This window comes from Aspergillus stella-maris (genome assembly GCF_047715825.1).
Source record: "Aspergillus stella-maris strain CBS 113639 unplaced genomic scaffold BDV14scaffold_27, whole genome shotgun sequence".
In the NCBI taxonomy this organism is placed as follows: Eukaryota; Fungi; Ascomycota; class Eurotiomycetes; order Eurotiales; family Aspergillaceae; genus Aspergillus; species Aspergillus stella-maris.
Genome location: NW_027396821.1, coordinates 1 through 25,969, shown reverse-complemented (window position 1 = coordinate 25,969; position 25,969 = coordinate 1). Strand labels below are relative to the sequence as shown.

Below are 25,969 nucleotides of genomic sequence, written 5' to 3'. Positions count from 1 at the left end.
TAGACGGAAGCGCAGTGCAGTGCAGATCAAGCTTGTAACGTGAGAAAGGAGGATAGAATGGAGAGTAGGATGATGATGGCTGGCGGATATCATCACTGGGCTGTTTGACGGAGCTCCATCTCACCTTACTAAGTCATTGACAGCCTTGGTGCCTTGGGCTCTTGCTCACCGCCCCCGCCCGGCGGTCTCGATTTCTCCGTCAGAAAAAATGTATACGAGAAAATATTCCGCTTCTTTTCTTCTCTAGCTCTTGAGTTCAAGCAGACAACATGGTAAGTCCCGTCGCCTCTTGAGGCTTCTGAAATATTATACTGACATATGCAGAAAATCAAAGCGCTTTCACGATCGACTGCCTCGCAGCAGGCGCCGGGCACTGCAACAGTCCGACAGCCTAGAAACTTGGACCCGTCTCAACATCCATTTGAACGAGCACGAGAATACACAAGAGCCCTCAATGCCGTCAAGATGGAGCGTCTCTTCGCCGCCCCCTTCCTCGGCCAGATGGGTGAAGGCCACGTCGACGGTGTCTACACAATGGCCAAGGACCCCGGCTCATTGGAACGATTCGCCAGCGGCAGTGGTGACGGCGTCGTCAAAGTCTGGGACCTCGTAACGCAAGGCGAAGTCTGGAACAACACGGCGCACGAAAACATCGTGAAGGGTGTCTGCTGGACGCCCGATCGCAAGCTCCTCTCTTGCGCGGCCGACAAGACAATCAAACTCTTCGACCCATACAACTCGAATTCCGAATCTCCCCCGCTCGCAACATATCTCGGCCAAGGCGCCTTCACCAGCCTCACGCACCACCGCGACAAGCCCTTCTTCGCCGCCTCGTCATCCCAAATCTCCATCTACGATCTCTCTCGACCAACCTCGACTCCATCTCAAACCCTCCACTGGCCCACAAACGTCGACACAATCACCTCCGTCGCATTCAACCAGTCCGAGACATCCGTCCTAGCGTCAACAGGCATCGACCGCTCCATCATTCTCTACGATCTCCGCACCTCCTCTCCCCTCTCCAAGCTCGTCCTTAGATTAGCGTCCAACGCCGTCTCCTGGAACCCAATGGAGCCATTCAACTTTGCCGTCGCAAACGAAGACCACAACGTTTACCTGTTCGACATGAGAAAGATGAACCGCGCGCTGAATGTTCTTAAGGACCACGTTGCAGCTGTTATGGATGTGGACTTTAGTCCGACAGGTGAAGAGCTCGTTACGGCTTCTTATGATCGGACGATTCGGTTGTGGAACCGCGCGACGGGACACTCGAGGGATATTTATCATACGCAGAGAATGCAGCGGTATGCTTTCCCCACTTTTTTTCTTTACTATTTACCTAACTTGAGACTAACTTGGTTGCTACAGCGTCTTCTCCACACAATTCACCCCCGACAACAAATACGTCCTCTCCGGTTCCGACGACGGCAACATTCGTCTCTGGCGTTCGAACGCCTCTGACAGAAGCGGAATCAAGAGTGCGCGTCAACGAACAAAGATGGAGTACGACCAGGCTCTTGTCCAGCGATACGCGCATATGCCTGAGATCAGGCGCATCAAGAGACAGCGTCATGTGCCGCGGACTATCAAGAAGGCTCGTGAGATCAAGACTGAAGAGCTTGCTGCTATTAAGAGGCGCGAGGAGAACATTCGCAGGCATGCTAAGAAGAGTACTCTGCGTGCTAGGCAGAGTGAGCGTGAGAAGATGATTTTGACGCAGGAGAAATAGACTTGGGTCTATTTTCTACGAAAAGCAGGAATCTCACCTCGTGATTTTGATGTACATCCGTGATCTCGTTTCACGTTACTAGCATGTCCTTTACGACGCAGATTGCATCTATTCTTCTTTCGCACCCGCCTGCGCCGACCCTCGAGGCACGGCCGAATCGATACCGCTTGACCATCGGGCAATCTGCCGCACCCCCGCCGGCAGCACCGCATACAGATTGGCGAGCATAGCGAACGTCGGCAACCTAATGACACCACTTCTTCCCTGATCAACCACGGACACAATCTCTTGAGCAACACGAATGGGCTCGAGAACCGGCGCAAAGAAGGAGTTTGGCGTTTGGATGGACTTGAATAATGGCGTTGATATTTGGCCGGTCTCGACCAGCACCGTCTTTACTTTATCCCCGTTTCCTGATACCCGGAGTTCTGCTTCCAGTGTGCGATGCAGCGCGCTGAGGCCTGCCTTGCTTGCTGAGTAGTCTGCTAGGCCGGCGGCGCATAGCTGGCCGAGCACTGAGCTTACGTTGACGATCGTACCGCCGTTGTCGCTGGATAGCATGTGTGGGAGGAATACTTGGCAAATGTGCACGACCGCTATTAGATTCGTCTGGATCGTTTTCTGGAACGCGTCGACAGAGAGCGAAAGGAGCGGCTGGCCGTTAATCCGGGTAGCTGCGCAATTGATGAGCACCGTCGGCGTCCCTAGCTAGAGCATAGTTAGCAAATGAACAAAAGCATATCATGACCATGCATGAAGTAACTTGACAAAACGTACATCCTTAACAATCCTTTCCTTAACCCTCTCAACCTCCTCTCTAACCCCAATATCACAACGGTAATACTCAACCCTTCCTGCATCTCCTTCCTCTTCCCCTCTGACTCCCTCCGCAATATCCAAAACCGCAACGCTCACCCCGCGCAGCGCATAAATCTGCGCAATGAGCTTTCCAACTCCGCTCGCACCCCCCGTAATAACTACGACTTCCTCGTCAAAATCAACCGTCCGCGGAAGGCCAAATGCGATCCGATCACTTATCATGAACGCGATATCGAGCGCTGTCAGGAACGACGCGTAGCCGGACGCGATTATGAATGCGGGGTGGTTGTAGGGTGTTGCCTGGGCGCGCAGGCAGAGGACAATTATCCAGGCGATGAAGGGGTGGAGGAATGTGCGGTTGAGGACTTTCAATATGAGGTCGATGTTGAGGTGGTTGTGCCATTTTGGTGATGGTTGTGGGTTGTTTGTTGGCGAGGGTGTTGTGAGGATGCGCTGTGGTGCCATTGTGCTGTGTCCAGCTTTTTAGGCGGTTCAGTCGGTTCAAATTCAGGAGGCAATTCTTGCGACAGGGAGTAGATAGAGGTGAGAATTGATTTCAAGTGAAAGTCCTGCGTGTAATCACATTGTCTCGAAAGAGTGACGAAGAACCGCGATTCGAGCCCGGGTTGGCTGAGGAGGTTTGATTAGCGTGCACCACGCGGCGTCTGCGGAACATGGAGGATCATATGTTCGAGGCTTCTCCTTGGCTGGCTTGTTCTGCTATGGTTCAGATTGCCAACATCGCTCTATGCTGACTAGGTCAATGGATACGCATGATTGTTGGTGATATGCTGAAGACACGTGAGGTGGAAGAGGGAAATATATTTTTATGATGACGTCCGCTCCTTCTCTCCGCATCTTCACCACGTACCTCACTCTTTCCAATCCAACCACAGGCAAGTCTCATTATAGCGTGTCTTCTGGACACCATTACTGATCTTATCACCCTAGATAGCCCGCCTGATCGCGCTGAATCTCAGATCGTACATTCGTTGCAGTTCGTCGTAACAGCGGTTCATGATATCGACCCAAGGACACGGAAGACTACCCACGACCGGAGACCATCTAAACTTCTCACTTCAAGACAGATACCGCAGACCCAAGGCTTCAGTAACAAGATGATGTTTCTTAGATCCAGCAGTTGGGGCGAAGATGCCCTCTTGCTCTTCTCCACAAGCGCGTTCACATCGGCCAGTGAAACCTACAATCACAACGACTCTGTTGATCGCCAGATCCTTTCCTTGCATTAATCATTCAAATAAACGTCGGGCTTCAAATTGTTGGAACGACATTATCATCACTCACATTAATCTCGACAAGCGCAGTCAAGGGCTTCTGGCCGGACCCATTGCTTCAGGCGGATGATGCTTCTATGAACGTTGACGTCTCTCTAGATGCTGGGCTCATGATGGAACAGTGATGTATATATGCCACATGACGCGAAACAGCCAGTCTAGACTGAGGCTTGGTACATTGCATAGCTATCCGCTCAGTGTTCACATCTCCTGGTGACAAGAGATCAGAGGAGAGGGTGCACAAGGACGGGTTGAGGAGGTATATAGCCCTCCAATACCCCAGCATCTTTGATGGTCTCTCATCCTTAACAAGTTCCAATTCTCTTTGCATTGCCCACTATCCTGTCTCGACGGGCTATACAACTACCAAAGCCTCTACTGAGAGCAGCACTTCTCGATCGTACCAGCCAAATCCACAACCATGCAGTACTTTAACTTCAAGGCTGTGATTCTCATGCTCGGGATTATAACCACCGCAATGGCAGCAGCCGCCAATCACCCAGCAGCCTCCAACCATCCCGCCGCGAAATCAAACACCGGCAACGAAATCAACCTTGCAGAGCTGAACACCGACCTAAACGTGACCTCCACCTCCACCTCCACCAACTCTACTCTAGCCCGCCGCGAATGGATCCACGCCTGCCAACAATGGCGAGGCCTACAAAACGAATGCAAAACAATCCCCTACATTGACGCCTTTGTCGAGCGCCTCTCCAAAATGATCATCATACACTCCGACAACAAAGACTGCTCCAAGATCACAAAGGTCATTAACGACGTAAAGATAGAGTACTACGGCACGGGCCTCGGGTGCCACACAGAAGCCCATGCAGACGAGATCTACGAGGCCGTTTACAAGCTTTACCATGATAGACCATACTACCGCGATGTGATCTGTGGAAGGAAGTGTCTCAGGCTCAGACATGCGGGGCAATGGAATGGGTATGTGAAATTGGCGCATAAGAGTTTGGGATGAGGATATGGAGTGTAATGGGTATCAGCTGCTTCATGATTGTGTTAATGGTGGTGAGTAGGTAGGCAGATCAAGATCATGTATCTTGTCTAGGTATGTGGGAATGTGGTGATGGTGATGGCGAAGATGTAGCAGGGGTGACGACTTTTCTGGGCGTTCCACATTTCTTCAGGCTATGGATACTTAGTTAGGTACTTCTTATCACTGGAAAGTGGGTTGAAAATTGATAATGTACTTCATATCTCAACTATACCATGACTCTCGTTCCATCTCTACCAATACCTCTACATGATCAGTCTAACGGCTGCAGAGACGTCAACTAACCGTAATAAGGCAGCATTATGGAAGCCTTGAAGCACAGATGAATAGTTCAAGTAGAAATGCTCTTGTCGAGGAGACAGGCGGAATTCACAATCAACAGCATAACTCATTTATATCATAATAATACACTACATAATCTATCTAATGCCCGCCAACACTAACACTAATACTAGCTGCGGGTGCAGGTGCAGGTGCGGATACAGAAACAGGTCCAGGCCCAGACTTATGCAACGCATGACTAAAAGTCGTACATTCCGGATCTTCCTGCATGATATCGAGGTCCTCCTGATCATTCGAGAGAAGGATCCCGTTTCCAGCGCGCGGGTAGAGTCGGTGTTCTTGGACCTCGTACTCCGAGTCTGAGGAGTCATCAGAGGATTCTTCGTACCGACGGCGAATGCGCTCTGCTGTGGGGATTGTAGGTGGTTGTGTAGTGCCATTTCCATTCGAGGCAGCGGAGGTATTTGTATTTTGATCAGAGGACGTGAGGTTAGGCGTTGAGAGCGAGGACTTTGAAGCTGATGCTGGATTTGGATTCTCGGCTGTAGTGATTGTCCGCGATACGGCAAACTTCGATGAAGGAAGTGTTGGCATATTCGTAGGAAACATAGGTACTTCTGGATGCTTTTCTGATATGCCGAGGAGGAGCTCGACTAGAGCGGCATGCGATAATGTTGACAAGAACCGTCGCCGATCATCTGTGGAATAGTTCGCTCCCCCGACTTCAGCCTTTGGTATGACCAGGGGAGCATGCACGGGTGGCTTGGTGGTTAGACTGGGGTGGCTCCTGACAACAGTCGGGTATGAATTCGGATTCGACACAGGCTTGCATTCCCGACAAATCCATTCTTTCTCTGCTATTGTCACTACGTCCTTCCCGATGGGCGGATCATGGCAGTGCTGATGCCACGCACGGTTGCACCGATCGCAGAAGACGATGGTGTTGCTCGGCGGGCTATGACCACGTTGACAGTAGAAACATATAATGTTCGTAGTCTTTCCTTTTCGCGGAGCACGCTTGCGTGACCTAGACTCTTGTGCCTTGTCTGATGTTGCATGAGAACCCTGATTAGGGAGAGCCGGAGAGAGAGGCGAGGGCACGTAGAGTGATGGCCTGTTCACCTGTCGACCGGACTTGGTTTGGGTTGCGGTGGGCGCGAAATCTGATTCATCTGAGCTGGAATCTACTGCTCGAATGATATCTTCACCATCACTGCCACGACCACGTTTGCGCTTTCTGGAGCCGCTTGTTCCAAAGCTTCGCCGCTGACGGGTGGTGGATGAGACCTTGATGTGTAGAGATGGTCTCGACAAAGCTGCTTTCGATAGCTTCAATACCAAAGGAGCTCGGGAAGATGGTACTAATGCTAATGGTGCTGGCAGAGGAGCGGCTGCTTGACTGGTCAGCGGTACCTGTATGTTAGTAGGCTGCGGCACAGCCGATACTGATGGTATCGTGCTTGCCACTGTTGGCTTAGGCACAAGAGAAACCGGCGCACGAGGCTCAGCAACGGTACTGTTGGAACTGCTTGACAATGGCGGCTGATGTTGATGCGCCGAGGGTGCAGCGGCTGGCAGCTGTGGTTTAGGAGGGGCCGCTATCGGCGCTGAACACGGTACCGAGGTCTGAGGGGTGATAGTAGACGCGACATGAGGCTTAGGTGTAGTTCCATTGATGCTGCTAGCGGGTGGTGGTCGGTATCCGTGTGCTGGCAGGTTATTGACTGGCAATTGCGAACCCACCGGTACTGGTGTTACACCTGTTGGCTTGGGTGCAATACTTGCCAAACCATGACCATTTATCAAGGCACCATTGACTGTACCGGTTGATGGTACAGGAGCTGCAACAGGAGCTGGGGCAAGAGGACGCTCCTGCGCCCTGGTTTGGGATCCAAAGGGAACCGTCGGCAGTTCAATAAAACACGAAGACACCTTCATGTTGTCTACCCGCCGAGAGCTGGTATTCTGCGCACCCCAATTCGCAACCGAAGGATAATGATTCCAGCTAACTGATGATTGATCATTTCTCAATGGTACTCCAGGTTGCTGCGTTGTTCTTCTGACATCACTGGCGAACCGCGCAAGGAGCTCGGTCGTGGCTGCCGATAGCTTTGGTATATGGACTCTGCTAGAAATTGTCTTCGACTGACCAGGATCTGAACTTTGCGGTGCCGTAGACGAGCGATCAGAATTTGAAGTCGAGGTGGACGGTATTGATGGGTGTGGAAGTGGTTGAGGAAGTGAAGTGCTGGTTGTCTCCGTTCCGTGGGTTGGTGGCGCTGCTTCTATAGAAGCGAGGGACGAAGAAACCCCATGTTGCTGGGACATGCCCCCGAACCGGTAGGTCAATATTCGCGTCGCACCAAGTAATAGATCAGCGAATACGCTTCATGAAGAATTGACTGTGATTGCTCCCTTTATGGCACGATATGGAGACTGGTCAAGTTTGATCGGACCCATCATTTGTACTCCGTCACGTGAGGGATGCCACAGGTCACGTGTTGACTCCACGTGATTGGCTGTTGTCTATACTGACTCTCGAGTCCCAGTTCTTCGTCTTCGCAAACCGGTCGAAGCTCTACGTCAAGTACCGAATTGGGTATTAAACTCTTGCATCAGATAACTCCTGTTCTGGGACTACTAATATGGGACTCACTCAACCCAACCTACCGTCGACATGCACGTTCCAAAGCGCATGAGTATCATGACAGCCTCACGCATCCACGCGCGGACGCAGCGACCCACGGAAATGAGAGAGATATCGACAGGAGGTTGCTTAACTAATTATTCTTGTTTCTGAAGTCACAGAAGCAAAGTCTGCATCTACGAGTCACCTTACGAACTGGAAGGCCGGATTCGGCACGATACCATGGCGCATTTCGAAACCTCGAGATATTTCTCGGCTACAAAAAGTGTCAGGAAAGGTCCATAGTCCATTCGGCGATTTAGGCTAGAAGCCTTTGGCTTTTTAGTTTAGCGGTAACATCGACAGAAAGCAACCTTCCTGTTGTATACATCTCTGCAATCTCCAATGACAAAAATGTGGTGGCCTATCGAGAGAGTGAATTCCCCTGTTGTCATCGGCTGAGGCGGGCATCTGGATACCCTTGATCGTCTCAAATCCATGCCGGGCCAAACTTGCAGCGATACTCTACGAGTACGCGGCTTACGCGAACTGCTTCTCTTTGCACGCAGTTCTTCTCCCCACCGAACTAGCTTAATTTCCTTTACAGCCTAGCATACCCAAAGCTTCCCATCAGGATACCCTACCGATCACATGCTGTTACCGGCCTCTTCCCATGAGCTATTCGCTGTGAATTCTCCGCTTGAGCATCATACGGAGAGAGCATGTTCAGCGGAAAAGGCTAGAAGGATTCAAATATCCGCCTCCGGAAAAGCTTCCGAAATGCGGGGAGACCGGGGTAAGCGGATGCTTTCCCAGCAACATATGATGTCTGCAGATGGTGCCTACCCAGTGGTATAACCCTCCAAGTCCTAGGGTCCTAGCCAAGACAATCAAAAACTCGGGGGTCCACCGCGGACGCACCCCGGACTAAGTGCGGGTCAAGCTATAGAACGCGAGAGTCCCAGGAAGGAATCCCAAATTCCCGTCTACGTACTCCAACTCCGAGTCGGAATTCTTTCGTTTCCTACGGAAAATGTTAAGCTAGGTGAAGATCGACAGCAGCTGTGGTATTTGCGATATATCAATATGTCCTCTCTCTCCCCTGTCCGGAGGCGACTCTCGCGAAAAACAAAACACTTTCTAGATATAACCCATAATTTCTCGGACTAACAAAGCCTCAATACCAACTCTCCCTGTGTGGAAAATAAGAATTGAAGCCAAAATGTCCTCCATCGCAAAGCGCCTCTCCGGCAAAACCGTCCTCATAACCGGTGCCTCATCAGGCATAGGCCGCTCCACAGCCCTCGAATTTGCGAGCACCTCACCTCAAGATCTCAAACTTATCCTGACAGCCCGCCGCATTGATCGGCTCAAGGAGCTCGCTGAGACAATTACCAAAGAGTATCCGGGCGTTAAAGTTCATCCGGTGCAGCTAGACGTTAGCAACGCAGACGAAGTGCGCGGTCTTGTCGGGAATTTACCGGCTGAGTTTAGGGAGGTGGATGTGCTTGTGAATAATGCGTACGTTAAACTTGTACCCGTCTTTCACTACCTACCTTAGTGAATGAAAGCGATGCTGATGTTGATGAACGACAGCGGCCTCGTAAAAGGCGTCGCCAAAGCACCTCACATCGCAGAAGAAGACATAAATGTCATGTTCGCGACAAATGTCACCGGGTTAATAAACATTACGCAGGCGATTCTCCCCACCATGCTGGCGCGGAACAATGGCGAAGGAGCAGGGGACATAATCAACATTGGCTCGATCGCTGGTCGTGAACCGTACGTTGGTGGCGGGATATACTGTGCTACTAAAGCTGCTGTGCGCTCGTTCAGCGAGAGTCTGAGGAAGGAGCTTATATCCACCAGGGTGAGGGTTATTACGGTTGATCCGGGGCAGGTGGAGACTGAGTTTTCGGTTGTGAGGTTTTATGGGGATAAGAGTAAGGCGAATGCGGTTTATGCGTGAGTTACACTCCTCGATCCCCTGAGTGATTGATTTTTGGCTAATGAAGTGCCTAGTGGATGTGAGCCATTGACACCGGAAGACATTGCGGAGGTTATTGTGTTTACGGCTGGGAGGAGGGAGAATGTTGTTGTTGCTGATACGCTCTTGTTCCCGAATCACCAGGCGAGTGCTACTATCATGCACCGGAAGGGCTAAATCGGACGTACTTTAGAGCTTGGATGATATTAGATATGGATAGAAGTAGATCGAGTCCTTCTATAAATAGCACATGCTCCGTACAGTTGACGCCAAAAATGGCAAAGGTATTGCTTCGGCCTGCCTATCGCTGCCTTTTCATTGTGTTTGGTATTCCTGATGGCTGGGATGACAATCACTGCGCCGTGAGCCTTGTACCCCACAGATTTTTCCTATTCTCATCATGAAGACCCTAGAATGAACTTGATCTCTGTATAACGAGCTACCAGCTGCTGAAAAAGATCAACCTGCCCTACTCCCGTCCCTGTCGGGGTGCCATGTACTTTCTTATAAGCTGGAATCAAGCACGACCACTATAGACTCTCTAGTGATGCATAATAACTGAGATATATTTAAAAATCCTTATTTAATGTAGTAGAGACTCATAATAGTTCACCTTAATTGAGATATATGGCCAAAGTCAGGTGATCGAACAGTATCTCCAACAGTCCACTTTGCCTTCCACTTTCCTTCCACCTCCACCTCCACTTTGATCTACTGTCTCGGGAGAAACCCCGCCTTTATGCAGGTATCCCAACGACATGGATGATGGTTCTGGTAGTACGACTGCCTATCGTCCATTCTCTTGTAGTGACTGTTCCAAGTCGTTTACACGGAGTGTAGGTGCAGCACTCTTGTCTCGTGACTTCAACTGATAAGGAAAAGGAGAATCTTCAAAGACACAAACGTGCTCGTGAGTCGCTTATTCCTCAAGGATCAGTCCTAGTCCTTTAGCTGATTACGTCCAAGGGCATGGTGGGTCCTCCCGCAAGACCTTTGAATGTGCTGGGTGTCATACGCGCTTTTCGCGGAGGTGAGGGCGTTTGAGCGCTAGCTAGATAACCTATCTGACAACTTATAGTGATGTATACAAGAGGCATGGAGATAGGTGCAGAATCTTAGCGGCTCTCCGGGAGAGCACGCAAGAGGAACCTACCACTTCCGAAATGCCCAACATAGTCCCGTCAATATCAAATGTGCCGCTTGTGGTATCCGAGAACGCCTGGCAGACGGAACAGGTGCCTTTCGCCAACGATACTCCCCAAGCCTTCTCTGGGTCTCCTATTTCGATGTTTGTCTTTGACTGTTTTCTGCATCGCGTCTGTCGTAGCGTGCTGACTTGATATCGCCCAGAGCCAGCGGAGAGAGCATATCGGCATATGTGAAAGCATATCTGGACAATTTCCATTCTTCATTTCCTTTGATACATCGACCTACATTCTCTACATCATCAACCCCTAGACCATTGCTTAGCGTTGTTGCTATCATTGGGAGTTTGTACACGACACTATACGAGACTGCAAACTGGGCTGCGGCTGAGCACTGGCGTCGGGAAACCTGGACGAATGGAGTCAGGGAGCTTCGCTGTCTAGTTAGTCTTCCATCTGGGCTGGTCTTATATGCATCGCTAACTTGGGGCATCTGCTGACTCCAGGTCGCTGCTGATTATAGTGAGTTTCGGACGACTTGGGTTCTACAAACATGGCTCCTTCACATAATCTACGGGGCTTATCGTAAAGAAACGCCCGAGTTCGAGGAATCAAAGCATATGCTACGTACTCTTGTCGATGTGAGGATTTTGCCGATTTTTGTATCATTCAAGCTGACCCTGGCCAGGCCGTTCGTGACCTCGGGCTACTCCGACAGGGAATCACTATACCGGACTCTTTATCCTGGGCAAGTCAAGGAGACTCGAATGCTCCACGGAATGACCCCCAAACGCCGTATACGCGCTGGATGTCGTATATTGCGACAGAGTCTCTCAGAGTCTCACTCTACGCCCTTATCTTTTTAGATGCTCACTTGTTCCACCCAGCGAACACACGCCCACTAATCTCCGCGATTGAATTCGGATGGGAATTACCTTTCCCAAGCGACCTGTGGGAGGCCAAAAACCCACAAATCTGGCTTCAAAGAGTTACAAAAAATTTTGGAATGGTTCCTGAGAGCTATCTGTATGGCCCTCGCGGCCTTGGAACAGCGTCGCTCTCAATAGCCACGCAGCAACTCATGGGAGAATCGCCCAGCCCAGAGCTTCTTGCTGCCCTTGCTGCATCTCCATTCGCTACCTTGTGCATTCTCACGAACGTCAATGCTCTCATTCGAGACTTTACTAGGTGTTATTACCAGCTGCCTCCCAGCCCTTCAGATCCATCCGCCTTTCACATTCTCACCCAGCATCAAAACAAACAGATTTACAGCGCCATGCGGGTCATCTCGAAAACAGTCAAAGACCAAGCGTATACAAGCGACAATCCTCAATTTCTTCTCTGGCGAACAGTTGAGCTTTTGCACTGCTCCGTGAAGATCAGTCTCTGCAGACCTGACCACCTCCTCATAGGAGGTATCGTCGACAACAGTGTCATAGCCGGCTTAGCGACATCAACACACCTGACACTGGGGAATTACGTTTCGGTGAGGCGATCAGCACCCTTACTACTTCCGCACCTATGGGGAGACGAAGGGGTCCTAGCCGTTCTGCACGACCTAGCAAGCGCCTTGGCTAGAATAGTCGGCGAAGAGGGTGAAGGCTGTTATCGTGAAGCGCCGTGGGTGACAGCGGGCAGTTATGGGATCCTCTTGTGCATCTGGAGTGCATTGAGGAGAGCCACAAAGGATATCCAAAACCACCTGGACACGTTCAATGAGCTCCCTAGGATATCCGAGTCATGCATGCTTATTTTCAACACATTGATGGAATCAGTACTTGGTTTCGGCGGGAGAGTTCGCGACCCTCGCATTTGGTCTACTAATCGCCAAGCATTCGCTAGTCTGCTCGAGGAGGGCGAGTTGCTTTTTGTTTCCCTGTTACAGAGGGTCTGCAGGGACCGGTTTGTTTGGGGCATTGGTCCCTCCATGGCGACAGTCATTGATGAGATTCTGGCTACTCCGCAGACAACGACAGCTCTCGCGTGAGCAAACAGTCGCAGGGATGGACACTGTACGTAATTCCCGAGTTTGTCTTACATTCGTGGAGTTATCTGACGAAATCTGGGTCCAGTTCTCCAACGGTCTAACCCCGCGCTTATCGCCAACTCATGTGGATCTTGTGCTATGCAGTGGACGGGCTATTGGAGCTCCACCATCTTCAAGCTCCGATCACCATGGCATAAATGGAGTCATCTGTATAGACCTCAAAGTACCAAACGACCCCGAGCCATCTATTCTATTCCATTTTACGTTTTCCAGCACATTTCCGAATTGAAATGACGCAGCAGCTAGGTTGGGTGAGTTCCTTTTACACAGTTAATGCTTTTACCATACTAAACAGATCAACCAGTTTGGTCTCGGCTCAATGGGCCTAGGAATGGCCCTGAACCTGCAAAAACATCTAAAAGCCAACAGCCTACCTCCTCTGCACTACAGCAACCGGAGTCTATCAAAAGGCCAACTTCTTCAAGATGCGGGCGCAATCCCAAAGGATAATTTCGAGGAACTGGTGCAAACGTGCGACATCATTGTCACCATGGTAGAGTTCTGAATATATTCTTCTTTCGCGTATAACAGACAAAGTTGCTAAAACTGCCCAGATATCAATAGACGCCGTCCTCACCGACCTCCTCACAAGAGCCTTCACTTCAAATATCTCACTAGAGGGTAAAATCTTCATCGACACATCTACAATCCACCCCGAGACGTCGTCATCCGCGTCAGAGCGTTTGCGCGAGCGCGGTGCAGCATTCATTGCAGCCCCTGTATTTGGGGCAAGTCCCGTTGCAGCAGCAGGAAAACTCATCTTCGCTGTCGCTGGCCCAGAAGCAGCTGTTGAGGTTGTGAGACCTTATATCCAAGATGTCATGGGCCGGTGTATTATCGATATGGGCGAGGACGTAACGAGGAGTAGTCTACTAAAGATATGCGGGTACATTCTCAGTCCACCCCATATCCCCCTCCCTATCATTCATTCCCACTGACACTGGCAAAGAAACATCCTCGTTCTCTCCTTCCAACAAGTCCTCTCTGAATCACACATCTTCGCCGAAAAGACCGGTCTCGGAACAGCAAATCTCCAATCCTTCATCTCTTTAATGTTCGGTTCCGTACTCGAAAGCTACTCAACGCGTATAACAAGCGGCGCGTATGCTCCGCCGCTGGATACACCGCCGGGCTTCGCGGCGTCACTGGCCTGCAAGGATATGATGCATGCGCTTGATATCGCAGAGCAGAGCGGGATGAGTTTGCCGACGCTGGAGACTGCGTATGGAAGGTTGAGCAGGGCGAGGGAGTTTGCGGGGGAGTGGGTTGATAGTTCGGCTGTTTATGGGGAGGGGAGGCGGGAGGCGGGATTGGGGTTTTGGAGTGAGAATAGTCGGAAGGGGAATTAGGCTTCGTTAATCTATAAAACATGTGTATTCGGCTAGAGTTGGTACTATTGAGATTGCTGTTCTCGAAATTTAATTGGTTTTATGAAGGGCGTCTCAAGATGTTATTACAGAGCAAGTCCCTTGAAAGCCCTAGGTGCCTACCTAAGGTACCATAGGGAATCATACTAACCGCCAGGAAAAGGAAGGTTTAAATGTGCAATTTATCTTCCATCTCCAGTAACCTCCCTATATGTCTTGAGCTATCTAAATCACCGCTCATATGAGGTCTCATCTCTCCAACTGAGATTTTTTCCCTTCCATACCCATACCCATAATGACCCGCAATCAAATCCCTTACACCCTCATCCCCAGCTTTACCCGAAGCCTCGCTCACTCCACTCAACTCCCTCTGTAATATCCTTGCCCCATTGAGATCACCCTCCCTGTAGAGTTTGTATAACCTAACGCATAATCTCGGTACCAGATTCGCTAGATTAACAACGACGCCCAGCGCACCAGCCTCAAGAGCAGGTGATATATAGTTCAACGAGGAAGTACTCGGAACAGATAAAACTTCCCCGCATATATGACTCAGTTTATTTGTGCTTGGACATGTCCGGGTCGACTTCCATCCGACTATCCTAGGCATTGGTGGCATTGAGTGAATGATTGCGTCTGAGGTCCCAACCTGAACTGTATCTATGCCACCTGCAACGCAGCTGGAGGAGATATCAGACGTCAAGATCGGAAGCGATGAAGACTGCGCTACCTAAATCACTCATTAGAATCTATTAGTACTTGTACACAAGTACCATACTCACAGTCCACACTTACATCATACACAAACCCCATAACAGCCGGGCCATTGAAACTCCTATTTCCTTTCCCTTGCACTGGCGGTATCACCAGCGCATAATCCGCCCCGGCACCCTTGACACCATCTATCTCCTCCAACGCCCTTCGTACATTCGCTGCAGGGATGGAAGCAATTATCGTGAACTTGCCGTATCCAAGCCCGCTTATATGAGCCCTTATTGATCGAATAAGGGAGACGCCCTCGGCGTGGGCTGTATGCCGCGGAAAAACGCTGGGACTATTGATAAGAAGGCCGGTTATACCCGCTTTTGCAAGACGAGATACGTGACGAAGCAACTTGGTCAAGTCGATTGAGTGGGATTGCTCGTCGTGGTAGAATGGTGGGAAGGGGGTATAGATCCCCGGTGGAGGGGCGGCGATATTATGGGACATTGGGTGTAGTTGGCAGGAGTCTCAATGACTGACCAGTGATGGAAATATCTGGATGGGGCTGTGCTTTTTGCTCAGAGAGGTCTCAGAGGATGTATTGGAGGAAGGCCAGTGCAGCATATGGTTGTTAAGCCTCGATTACGTTTAGTTAATGTTATGGTGATGATTGCCGCACATGAATAGCTCGCGGTGGAGCTCCACATGAGCTAGATTGGAAAGTATCTAGGTATAGGCGCCCAGTATCATACAGCAGGCACCTGCATTTTTTGAGTCAAAAGATATTGAGGTAATAAGATGTCTCGTCGTGGCCACTATCTAACAATACACACTCTTTCACGCCAGAGATAGATAGCGGATCCCATATCCTTTCCAGTACACCGAGGCTCTAGATAGTCCACCCAACTACTTGACATACCGAAAATGCGGCTGCTGAAAGTCCGTCAAGTCCATAAACTTGGACTGCTCCAATGCCCTCCTTGTCTCCTCATCATTCAAATCAACACCACTCTCAGCCTGCAACCTATCCCTCTTCGCATTCTCCCTAATATTCACGAACCGCAAAACAACAAGCAGGACCGCACTAACACCGTAGAAGATGGCAACGAGTGTCTTGCCCCTTCTATACTCCGGCGCATCGTCTGCCCGAAACGTCTGCGGACCAATCCAGTTCCCTGCGGCGTAGGCGAGGATCTGGAGTCCGTTCACGGTCACTTTTTTGGTGTACCCGAGGGTGTTGTTCGATATAGCTGTCATCATGAGACCCCATGCTGAGCCGGAGACACTGATCATGTAGTATCCTATCAGCAAAGCGGGCGCAGCGTCTTGCGGCGCAGCAATCATAAGTATTGCGCCGACGAGGGGGAAGAGGATAGCTAGGAAGGCCATGAGGGTTCTGTCTAAGAAGCGGTCGGAAAGATATGTGAACAGAAGCTTTCCGCCGATATCGAAGACTCCAGAGGGTGCCTGGAGGAGCAGAGAGAGGCGGTCGCTAAACCCGAACGACTTGATGACGAGCGAGCCGAAGGTGGTTATTCCGCCGTTAGGGATGTTCATGATCAAGGAGAAGAGCACGTAGAGGTATGTCCGGGGGTCCAGAAATGCCTCGCGGAACTGAGACCACTTCCAGACTTGTGAGCCGATACCCTGGTAGTTGTCGCGGATGCGTTCAATGGCGATGAGCTTCCCGCGCTCGTTTAGGAATTTGGCGTTGGTTTGGTTGTCGGGGAGATACCAGAAGTAGATGGCGCCTGTGACGACTGTGAGAAGGCCGAGAACTAGGAAGAGAATGCGCCAGGCGGCGAGGTGGGCGTTCGTAATTGCTGATAGGCCGTAACCGATGAAGGCCATCAGGATCAGAGCCACTCCGTTACAGGCGAGCCAGTAACCCATGCGGCGTCCTTGCTCGCGTTGGCGGAACCACATGGAGGTAATGAGGACAAAGGCTGGGGTAACGGTGGCTTCAAAGGCACCGAGGAAGAAACGACAGGCGAGAAGACCGGCGTAGTTGGTTGCTGCTGCGTGGCAGGCCAAGGCAATGCCCCAGCAGAAGATGTTTATGGCGGTGTATTTGCCCACAGGGAGACGGCGGAAGAGGTAGGTTGTAGGAAACCTGTTGTTGTTAGTAGACATCTTGGTAATGCAAAGGAAGTACTTACTCCCATGCAAGATAACCGGCATAGAAGATGCTCGATACCCAACTGTATTGGTTTCCTACCAGGTTCGTGTCGGTCTGAAGGCCCATAACAGAAGCATAGTTTAGGGTTGTCTTGTCTGCAAACTGGATCATATAGACCCAGCACATCAAGGGCAGCATATGGAAGTCAATGCTTCTGAGAACACTCTTCTCCTCTTCTGGGGTGAACTCGACGACGGCACCGCCAGTCAGACGCAAAGCCGGGTCGACATCCTTGTCATCAAAGACCTCCCCTTTAGAGACATCAGTGGCCGGTACATCGTCCACCTTGGTAGGCTTGTCCATGACAGATGCTAGTTTGGGGATCAACCTCAAACAAGTTGATGGTGATTGAAATGCAAGGTAGAAAGGGGATCACTTGAGAAGGAAGACAGGATTTCAGGAGGGGAAAAAGCAGAGAGGTAGAAATAGATATAGCGGTGGCCATACTTTGCAGGATGCGCTCTTATCTCCTGGGGAGTTGGTCTCGGATGTTGAGAAAGTCACTACGTCGCATAGCCGGGAACCTTGACAATTGGGGTAAGATAGCCAGCTGGACAGGGCCTATCCTGATCGACTGAGTAGGTTCAGCATAAAGGAGGGCTTCGACCGGGCCAATTACACAGGCACTGCGCAACCTAGGTACCTGCTTCCCAATACTGCTAAAACGCGGGGAGACCTCTGTGGCCTCAGAATTTCCTGATAGACCAGACAGTCACTGTCCAAGCGAGTCTTATCTCAACCTGCTCCACCTCCACCAACTGTCCACCACAAAGTGGAGTGTACCAGCCGTCCGCCTCCACCGTTCACCCTTGCTGGTCAGGACTTGAGATTGAAGCTTACAGATTCAGTCACCAAAACACCTCTAGAAAAAATATCCCCGCAGTCAGATATCAAGCCTGATAAGCTGATACCTCCACAGATAGCGTGAGACCAGTGGAGTTTATAAACACCGAAGTGCATACGAAAAGCAACATTTGCGTCGTAGATACTCGACAAGTCAATACGTACCCCGGTTCAGCTAAGCAAAGCAAAGCAAAGCACCATGCCGTCAAGCACTGTTCCCGTCCTCCCCAGATGGGTTGCCCCAGACGTAACCAAAGAGCTATGTACATCAAGTTTCCTACTTTACTACCCTTGTATGAAACTCCATGCTAACCAGCACCAAGTGGACTATATCGACCTAATCGACATCGACCTCTCCAAGTTCGACGATCCAACTACCAGAAAAGAACTCGCAACCGATCTTCTCAAAGCAGTAACAGAGCACGGATTCTTTACAATCTCGAACCATGGTATTTCCAAAGCACTCTGGGATAACCAGATGGACGTTGCGAATTCCATTATGAGGCTTTCGCAGGCGGAGAAAAAGCCGTATGAGGGTGAGCTATCAACTAGTTTCTGCAACTGTAATGGATAAGGAACTAACTGGATTTATCCCGCAGCCACACCAGAAGAAGATGTACAGGGCATATACGTTGGATTCAAACCGTCTGGAGAGCTGGGCATCAAGGGTGGATTCCATAAGGAGGTATTCACATGATAACATCTTGCGACTGGATATTAATGATTAGTTCTGATCTTGATTATCTTAGATCGACCACTACAACATCCTCCTCCACGACCTCAACAGACCCCACCCACAGCTCCTACGCCCCTTCATGAACGAAGCAAAGCGAGTAATTGAGATCCTCCACGACGATATCCACCGGAAACTACTCATCCTCGTGGCTATGATTCTTGAAGTTCCGGAAGAGGTTATTCTCGATATGCATCGTCCTGGCGGATCAACGACGAATTATTATCGCTACGTATGTTTCGAGCTCCCTTGAATTCCCCAGTATTCGAATGGCTAATAAACATAATTTATATACAGATGAGCTACTCCCCCCGCACAACCACCGACAGAGCTAAATCCCGAGACCTGTTCCTCCCCGGCCACGCAGACTGGAGTACATTCTCGATTCTCTTCTCGCAGCCGATTTCGGCTCTGCAGATTTTGGAAAGGAGTGGTGGGTGGAAGTGGGTGAGGGTACATTCCCCCCTCCTCTTCTTAATCTCATATCCGCAATTAACAGGATACAGTACACCCCCTACACTCTAATAGTAAACGTCGGACAAGCCCTCGAGCTCCTAACAAGCGGCCTCTTCAACGCAACGATTCACCGTGTCGTTACGCCGCCGTCTGACCAGGCAGAGTATGTCAGGATCGGGATACTATTCTTCACAAGACCGAATGATGATCTGCGTTTGGAGCCTGTTGGCTCGTCGCCTTATTTGAAGAGGTTGGGATTGGATGAAAGTAAGGAGGAGAAGGTATATACGACTTTGGAATTCCTGGAGAGAAAGAAGGGCGGGTATAGGAATAAGGACGTGGATTTTGATAGGCCGAGGGATGGGGAGAAACATGTTGACCCGTTTATGTTTGATGGAAAAGCGTGAAGTATATTCGGGTTCTTTGAGGAACACCGGGAATATTACGTGGATGTAGGTGATTGAGGGAGTAGGATACCATAGTGCAAAAACAAGAATGTTACATACAATTTGCCTAGTCTCGATTCTCAGGAGTCTTTTTCTTCGTTGCTACCTACTTTATGAAGAACGCAATGTCGCCGTAATGATACTGTTCCATGTACCTTTGAAGAATAAACAATGCCTGGGATCCTAGATGGTGTACCAGGAATTCCAGGTTGGGCATACCTTTATTAATCCATTTGAATATCCTTCACATGGATAGGTAAGAGAATGAAGCCAAAGAGAACCCCCGGCTTTATTCGTAGTATACCACCACCTTGCCCGAACATGGTGGAAAGTAAATTCAAGCTTGAACTAATCGTATTAGCTACCTAGAAAATAAAGTCCCCTACTGTACCATAAAAACCCCAAACTCCTCATCCGGCAACTCCGGCTGAACATCCTCCCCATCCAAAAGCCCAAGATACCACGTCAGATCCCTCCCATCACTCTCCCTAACCGCAAATCCATTCCCCAAATACCCAAACCTATTTCCCGTGGTCCAAGTAAGATTATAATCCTCCCAGCGCGGATTCTTCATAGTCTCGAAGAAGTGGATTCTTGAGCCAGGCCACATCATAATTTCGCCGTTCACTTTCCCACCCTTGAACCATGAGCGGCAGGGTGAGTTCCATGCTGTGCGCGGGAGGAAGAGACGGCGGTGTTGGGCAAAGTCGGACACGGCAGACTCTTTGACGTCAAAGGTGGATATCCCTTCTTCGGACATTTTGGTGAATATCTGCATGAAGTGTTTTGAGAGCGTTTCGGTTATGGGGAGAAAGCTGCCGTGCCCGTAGGGGCCGAAGGGGCCGTTGAAGACTAGCCACTGTTATAAAACTCCATTCAGAGAGAGCCTTTGGAATAGTAGCTTACTGAGATAATTTGGGAAGTGTGGCACTGTGATGGAAAGGTACGTGCTCGGCGCCTCAGCCCACTCTTTGGCCAGGCTTCTCGAGTCGCGCCCAATTGTGGGATATGCGGGCTTCCAGCTGACATCAAAGCCAGTGGCACAGACGATCACATCGAATTCATGCTCGACGCCGTCAACGGTACGAATGCCCTTGGGGGTAATCTCCTGGATCGTCTGAGATACTACGCTGACGTTGTCTTCGCATAGGGCTTCGAGGTAGCCTGCTCCTGGCGTTGGTCGACGACAGCCCACGGCGAAGTTGGTGGGAACAATGAGATCAGCGATTTCGGGCTTTTTGGCCAAACGAGTGCGCATATCCTTCTCGGCTGCAGCGCGTGCTTCGGCCTGTTCGCGCGATCCGTTGAGGATGAAGCGGAAGCGAGAGTTGAGTTCTGATTCGATCTTCTTGCGGTAGGCGAGGTACTTCTTTGGGTCGTTGTGGAGGACTTGCTTTTGCTCTTCGTTATCTGTAGCTTATCAGTTCTCTGATACTGGAACTATAGAAGGGCGAGGAGCTACATTTGAAGTTTGTGCCTCCTTTTCCAGCGAAACGTTGTCCGAAGCTTGCAGTGACCCAAGATTGGCTGCGGATGAAGCATTTCATTGACCCAACAACTGTATTGCCGTTAGCTCGAGATCTGGTAGAAAGACGGCTTGGCTTGTACATACTTGGCTGGATGTTGGGCACAATCTGAACAGCAGAGGATCCAGACCCAATCACTGCAACTCGCTTGCCCTCGAGCTGGACACTGTCGTCCCAATTGGCGCTATGCAGCATAGGGCCCTCAAATGTCTCTCTGCCAGAAATAGCGGGCCACTTCCACTTACTGAGAAAGGTCAGTGTATATCTAAAGAGTAAAGACGTGACACCTACTTCAAGACACCACTGGCATTAATCAAGATATGCGCTTTATCCTCGATTTCAACGCCCGATCCGTCCGTCTTGTCGATCTTGACATGCCACTGCTGGTCGTTCTCGTCCCATTGGGCGTTTGTCACCCTCGAGTTGATTTGCATATATTTCATAAGGCCATAATCTTGCGCAACTGACTTGAAGTAATGCAGAATCTCTGCAGCGCTGGAGTAGCTGTTCCCAACCGAAATTAGCACGGACGCCGGTATATCCGTTCAAGCAATACTCACAAAGAAGACCAATGTGCTGACGGCGCCCACGAGAACTGATAATTGATAGAGGGTATATCACATCCACAACCAGGATACTTGTTCTCATACCAAGTACCTCCAATTGAGGGGTTTTTGTCGTAGCAGACAAGATCAATATCGAGAGAGCTGGTATCGATCTCATGGGCCAGATTGATGGCACTTGCACCGCACCCGATGACTATAATCCTGATTCTTCGTCCAATGCGACTTGACTCTTCGATAATCTGGTATGGGCTGCTACTTGGCCCATTGGGGCCGTATAGTTCGTTGACATCGATGGAACCCATGTTGCTCGTTGTAGTGGTCTAGGGAAAGATGATGAGGTCTTGGTAGAGGCAAGTTGACAGGTTATTTCTAACCCTTTTCTATTAATCCTCATGACATCTCTTGTCAATTTTGCCTCGCAGTTGTATGATCGGCTCAAGAGAGTTGGAGATGCTGGTGGAGCTCCACCACGCCTCCATGTCGACGTCCACTTCCTTCCCCCGCCTCTTTTCGCCTGCTCAACAGTCGCTTCATTAAACTTTATTGGGTCATATCATTTATGGAGCAGTCATTCATGCGTGCTCTTTCCCTTCTTCCATCTCCCAGATGACATGACAGGATCTGAAGGTGTCTCTGGGTGGGTGTGCGTGGTATACAAAGGAATGACCGGTCATGTGACCCCGCTGCATGTAGGCTGCAAGCAAGATGCCCCTTTCACCTGCATGCTACACTTGTCATAAGGATACTACAATGGACTTAGATGACATCAGCCTAAGCAAATACGATAGGTTGCGGCGCACATGGATGGCACTGGCCTCAAAGTCCAGCGCCGGTATCTGGAAGCTGGCCAACCGTTAACCGTGGCCGAGATGACTGCCTAATGCACTCCATGCACAGCGGCTCATTTGATTTCAGTATTCGGCTTACTTGGGAAGCTGATAGAGAAAACTGGCTTATTTGATTTTTCAATACCTGGGAAGTCGATGTTATTGGATGAGAAGGTGCAGAGCGAGGCTATCTTGATGGAGTACATCACGAAGGAGACAAGCATTCCTGTCCCAAAGGTGATGGGATATGGAACAAATGCTGAAAATCCAACAGGGCTGGGTCCATTTATCATCATGACTTGGATTGGAGGGACAAAGATGTCAGACCTGTTAAAGAAACCCGATGTCGCAGACAAGCACGACATCCTGGATCCGGATATCAACCCGAAGACGCTGAAGACTCTCTATAGCGAGATGGCTTAAGTTCTCCTCGAGCTGTGGAAGCTTGGGAAAAGACTTCAATGGCCAAATAGCTGTGACTGGCAGACCTTTAACGTGCGCGCTGAACGAGCTGATACGCGTTAGCGGACTAAGCAGCAATCGCACTCCCCAGAGAGTCTACCACACGTCGACCGATTACATTGCATCTCTACTATAACTGCAGTCAACTCACCTGGAACAGCAGCGCAACAGTGTATACGACTCTCAGGACTGTCGCAATAAGTACGCCTGTCGCCACTTGATGAAGGCCGTTGCGTTAAACTTCACTCCGAACGAGGACAACAAGCCCTTCAGATTGTTCTGCGACGATCTTCATCCGGGAAATATCCTTGTTGATGACTCTCTGCACATTATGGGTGTATTCGATTGGGAGTTTACATATGTAGCGCCCTCTCAATTTGCATCAGATATTCCATGGTGGCTTCTTCTAAGACGACCCGACTCGCTCGTGGATGATCTTGGACCTGCAAAATTTCTGGAATATTTTCTTCCCAGAGCTGCAGTCTTCTAAGAAGCACTTGAGGAGCAATAAACGACCCGCGGATTGGACACTCAGCCTCGGCTGTCGGGGTTAATGTGGCAGTCCATCGAAGACAAATCGGCATGGTTTACATTAGCATGCCATATGACCTCCTCGGTAGACCTCTTATACTGGGACTTGCTTGATGAATATTGCTGAGGGCCAAGAGCACGCATAGCGGATAGAGTCCGCAGCATAACGTCAATACCGGACCTTCACAGGGGAAGGGAAGACTTCGATCGTTCGAAGATCAAGCAGCTCCAGGACTACTATAAAAAGCTAGGTGAGGAGTATGACGTGGAGTATGAGCCAGAGCAAACTCGTGAAATAAGTGCCCAGGCAACAACAAACGCCACAGTAAGCGATACCACTGGCCTCATTCTGGAAACCTACTAATAACCGTTTCTTCAGTCCGTATTTGCCCTCAGCAGTTCGTTCTTCCAAGGCGCAGTTGCAGACGCGGCTGTCGGGTTAACTGCCATGCTGCTCGTAAACAGATGGTATCGCACGTAAGAGTAACACTGCATACTTGATCAAGATCCCAGCAGAATTGCCATGTCAACAAGTATATATGTCCACAACTTGCGCTGCATCGAGAGTCTAATGGCTTGATGAACAATTACATGCGGCGCATGCCACAACCGATGCTTTAATCCTTATTATGCTTGTGAGGAGGGAATTGCCGGTTGGTAGTTCGGGCGGGAAGGTGGGTGAGGAGAGAGTGGAAGGGTCGGTGTCTGACATTGGAATTGAGGTGTTTAGAAGAGGTGATAGTGAGATGAAGGTTGGAAAAGTGTAGAGAAAAGGAGGGAAAAGGTTATATATGTGCCTCTGTCGAGGACTCGACTAGGTAATTCACTAGACCCACTCAGTATAGTAGGCTGAACGAGCCATACAAAATACTTTCGGAGATAGGTCCAGATATATGATAAATATGCATAAACCAATGTCTTAACCGTCAAAGTTCAGTAACATACATTCATCGAGAAAACAGCATAACCAAAGCATTAGTGTCATTAATGAGCTATAAACTCAAGCATTACCCGACATTGTATACTGTCTTGCCCTAATCAATCAACCAAAACCACGCAGATCTACTTCTGCCCTTCAAGCTGATACACCTGACAAGCCTGCTCCGTCGTAGACCCCTTCGCCGCAACAGCCTTGCAAGTCAAGAACAGTCCATCACTCAGACTCTCAACAGCCCAAATCTATAACCCAAGTCAGCACGCACTCATTAATCAAGCAGAACGATTGTTAAAGAATAGCCTACCTGCTCAACAGTCCACCCCCCCTCCTCACACCTCACAAAATCCTGCACAAACGCCTTCTCCCTCGCCTCCTCACCACCCCCCGTCTCAACAGGCGCGCAAACAGACCCACCAAGAAACGCCTCGATCTCAGCTCGTTCCTTTGCCCTCCCGGCCGTCTCAATCCTTAATCCCGTCGGTTTAACCCTGCCTTCATTATCACGCACCCCTCTTACAAACCGACTCTTCACATGCACTGCAGCCCCAGAAACAGAGTCGACCTGCGACTGCTCAGTCCAGTTTAGGGAGCGCGTTTGTTCGAGACCTGCGAAGATCCCGCGGAGGCCTTGTTGGGTTTTTATGGTTGTGAGGGGGTCAGTGTCTGTGTTGAGTGTTGTTGCGGCACCGATTGTTTCTGTGGGTGGTGGCGCTTCTGTCGTTTGGAGGATTTTGAGTGTGATTGTGCCGGAGAGGATTGCTTTGCGGCGGAGCCAGCCTATTCCTTGCTGTATAATATTTGTGGTTAGATTTGTGGTCGGGATATGGGTATGGGGGGAGGAAGGAGAACGAACCAGCTTCAATGCGCCATCGAGGTTCTTCGACTTGGACTTGTTCTGTTTGTTGTCGTTGTTGTCAGTTAGGGCTCTCGCGACTCTACCAGGGCAGCAAGGGATGACCCACCAACGCCCAGTCACCAGAGGGATTGCGAATGTCCACGCTCGTGCTTGTCGTGCTTGTCGTGATTGTCGTAGTTGTAGCCATTGTGTATGCAGCAATGAAATTAGGAATAAAAATCAAAGAAGAAAACACAATCAAAGAACGCGAAGTCCACCCCAAATAAATAAACTCTTTCATCCACTTCCTTGATTCCAACCCGCACGGCCACCAGCTCGAGTCAGCAAAAGCAAAAACGCCCTACCGAGGCGTGTGAATCTGAAACAATCGGCAGATCTACCGAATTTTCAGAACGCCGTTAGAGAGCCGTTGAATGTTAGAGAGATGAAACTGGGGGCGTAATCCTTGTTTTAGGGTCTTATAGGTTGCGTTTCTGCCTGATGACCGGTTTGAAGGGTACAGTACGGCATACTGTTCGAACAAAAGGGCAATAACGTTTTTTTGTGTAAGCGCTAGTATTCTGCCAGCAGAAAGAACTTGATTACGTATGTACATA

General features: G+C 50.0%; 13 protein-coding genes across 13 annotated transcripts; 7 read left to right on the top strand and 6 right to left on the bottom strand.

Annotated features, from left to right (window-relative positions):
- Positions 1–215: 215 nt before the first annotated feature.
- Positions 216–1,783, top strand: BDV14DRAFT_58761 (rRNA-processing protein SOF1). The gene is made up of 3 exons (XM_073777100.1): positions 216–272; positions 325–1,304; positions 1,369–1,783. Exons 1-3 carry the CDS (start codon positions 270–272, stop codon positions 1,727–1,729), a joined length of 1,344 nt encoding a protein of 447 aa, XP_073628092.1. The 5' UTR covers positions 216–269; the 3' UTR covers positions 1,730–1,783.
- Positions 1,604–3,160, bottom strand: BDV14DRAFT_58770 (uncharacterized protein). The gene is made up of 3 exons (XM_073777101.1): positions 2,507–3,160; positions 1,767–2,437; positions 1,604–1,675 (listed from the first exon to the last, which is right to left on the bottom strand). Exons 1-2 carry the CDS (start codon positions 3,011–3,013, stop codon positions 1,838–1,840), a joined length of 1,107 nt encoding a protein of 368 aa, XP_073628091.1. The 5' UTR covers positions 3,014–3,160; the 3' UTR covers positions 1,604–1,675; positions 1,767–1,837.
- Positions 3,161–4,264: 1,104 nt separating this feature from the next.
- Positions 4,265–4,819, top strand: BDV14DRAFT_200114 (uncharacterized protein; the record flags this gene model as incomplete). Its single annotated transcript, XM_073773438.1, has 1 exon — positions 4,265–4,819. The coding sequence occupies one exon, from the start codon at positions 4,265–4,267 to the stop codon at positions 4,817–4,819; it is 555 nt and encodes a 184-aa protein (XP_073628090.1).
- A 417-nt stretch (positions 4,820–5,236) lies between these two features.
- BDV14DRAFT_173214 (uncharacterized protein) lies at positions 5,237–7,559 on the bottom strand. The gene has a single exon (XM_073768706.1). It carries the CDS (start codon positions 7,463–7,465, stop codon positions 5,279–5,281), a length of 2,187 nt encoding a protein of 728 aa, XP_073628089.1. The 5' UTR covers positions 7,466–7,559; the 3' UTR covers positions 5,237–5,278.
- Positions 7,560–8,607: 1,048 nt separating this feature from the next.
- BDV14DRAFT_173213 (SDR family oxidoreductase) lies at positions 8,608–10,160 on the top strand. The gene is made up of 3 exons (XM_073768705.1): positions 8,608–9,284; positions 9,360–9,728; positions 9,786–10,160. The coding sequence occupies exons 1-3, from the start codon at positions 8,986–8,988 to the stop codon at positions 9,925–9,927; spliced, it is 810 nt and encodes a 269-aa protein (XP_073628088.1). The 5' UTR covers positions 8,608–8,985; the 3' UTR covers positions 9,928–10,160.
- A 753-nt stretch (positions 10,161–10,913) lies between these two features.
- Positions 10,914–12,882, top strand: BDV14DRAFT_200111 (uncharacterized protein; the record flags this gene model as incomplete). The annotated part of the gene is made up of 4 exons (XM_073773437.1): positions 10,914–11,038; positions 11,101–11,338; positions 11,402–11,536; positions 11,584–12,882. 4 exons carry the CDS (start codon positions 10,914–10,916, stop codon positions 12,880–12,882), a joined length of 1,797 nt encoding a protein of 598 aa, XP_073628087.1.
- Positions 12,883–13,172: 290 nt separating this feature from the next.
- On the top strand, positions 13,173–14,291 carry BDV14DRAFT_208785 (NAD(P)-dependent oxidoreductase; the record flags this gene model as incomplete). The annotated part of the gene is made up of 4 exons (XM_073775487.1): positions 13,173–13,193; positions 13,247–13,435; positions 13,497–13,828; positions 13,892–14,291. 4 exons carry the CDS (start codon positions 13,173–13,175, stop codon positions 14,289–14,291), a joined length of 942 nt encoding a protein of 313 aa, XP_073628086.1.
- Positions 14,292–15,001: 710 nt separating this feature from the next.
- Positions 15,002–15,518, bottom strand: BDV14DRAFT_200109 (uncharacterized protein; the record flags this gene model as incomplete). The annotated part of the gene is made up of 2 exons (XM_073773436.1): positions 15,002–15,039; positions 15,092–15,518. 2 exons carry the CDS (start codon positions 15,516–15,518, stop codon positions 15,002–15,004), a joined length of 465 nt encoding a protein of 154 aa, XP_073628085.1.
- A 399-nt stretch (positions 15,519–15,917) lies between these two features.
- Positions 15,918–17,493, bottom strand: BDV14DRAFT_189704 (allantoate permease family MFS transporter; the record flags this gene model as incomplete). The annotated part of the gene is made up of 2 exons (XM_073771238.1): positions 15,918–17,124; positions 17,171–17,493. 2 exons carry the CDS (start codon positions 17,491–17,493, stop codon positions 15,918–15,920), a joined length of 1,530 nt encoding a protein of 509 aa, XP_073628084.1.
- Positions 17,494–18,232: 739 nt separating this feature from the next.
- BDV14DRAFT_200107 (uncharacterized protein) lies at positions 18,233–19,629 on the top strand (the record flags this gene model as incomplete). The annotated part of the gene is made up of 6 exons (XM_073773435.1): positions 18,233–18,296; positions 18,357–18,569; positions 18,633–18,718; positions 18,783–18,998; positions 19,064–19,219; positions 19,273–19,629. The coding sequence occupies 6 exons, from the start codon at positions 18,233–18,235 to the stop codon at positions 19,627–19,629; spliced, it is 1,092 nt and encodes a 363-aa protein (XP_073628083.1).
- A 421-nt stretch (positions 19,630–20,050) lies between these two features.
- On the bottom strand, positions 20,051–22,062 carry BDV14DRAFT_208784 (flavin-containing monooxygenase; the record flags this gene model as incomplete). The annotated part of the gene is made up of 6 exons (XM_073775486.1): positions 20,051–20,520; positions 20,575–21,078; positions 21,131–21,226; positions 21,281–21,438; positions 21,486–21,698; positions 21,755–22,062. 6 exons carry the CDS (start codon positions 22,060–22,062, stop codon positions 20,051–20,053), a joined length of 1,749 nt encoding a protein of 582 aa, XP_073628082.1.
- A 448-nt stretch (positions 22,063–22,510) lies between these two features.
- On the top strand, positions 22,511–24,061 carry BDV14DRAFT_189701 (aminoglycoside phosphotransferase family protein; the record flags this gene model as incomplete). Its single annotated transcript, XM_073771237.1, has 7 exons — positions 22,511–22,613; positions 22,703–22,932; positions 23,012–23,143; positions 23,192–23,530; positions 23,585–23,598; positions 23,716–23,905; positions 23,960–24,061. 7 exons carry the CDS (start codon positions 22,511–22,513, stop codon positions 24,059–24,061), a joined length of 1,110 nt encoding a protein of 369 aa, XP_073628081.1.
- A 312-nt stretch (positions 24,062–24,373) lies between these two features.
- BDV14DRAFT_173208 (uncharacterized protein) lies at positions 24,374–25,828 on the bottom strand. The gene is made up of 4 exons (XM_073768704.1): positions 25,480–25,828; positions 25,371–25,412; positions 24,822–25,304; positions 24,374–24,759 (listed from the first exon to the last, which is right to left on the bottom strand). The coding sequence occupies exons 1-4, from the start codon at positions 25,651–25,653 to the stop codon at positions 24,643–24,645; spliced, it is 816 nt and encodes a 271-aa protein (XP_073628080.1). The 5' UTR covers positions 25,654–25,828; the 3' UTR covers positions 24,374–24,642.
- Between the last annotated feature and the right edge of the window lie 141 nt (positions 25,829–25,969).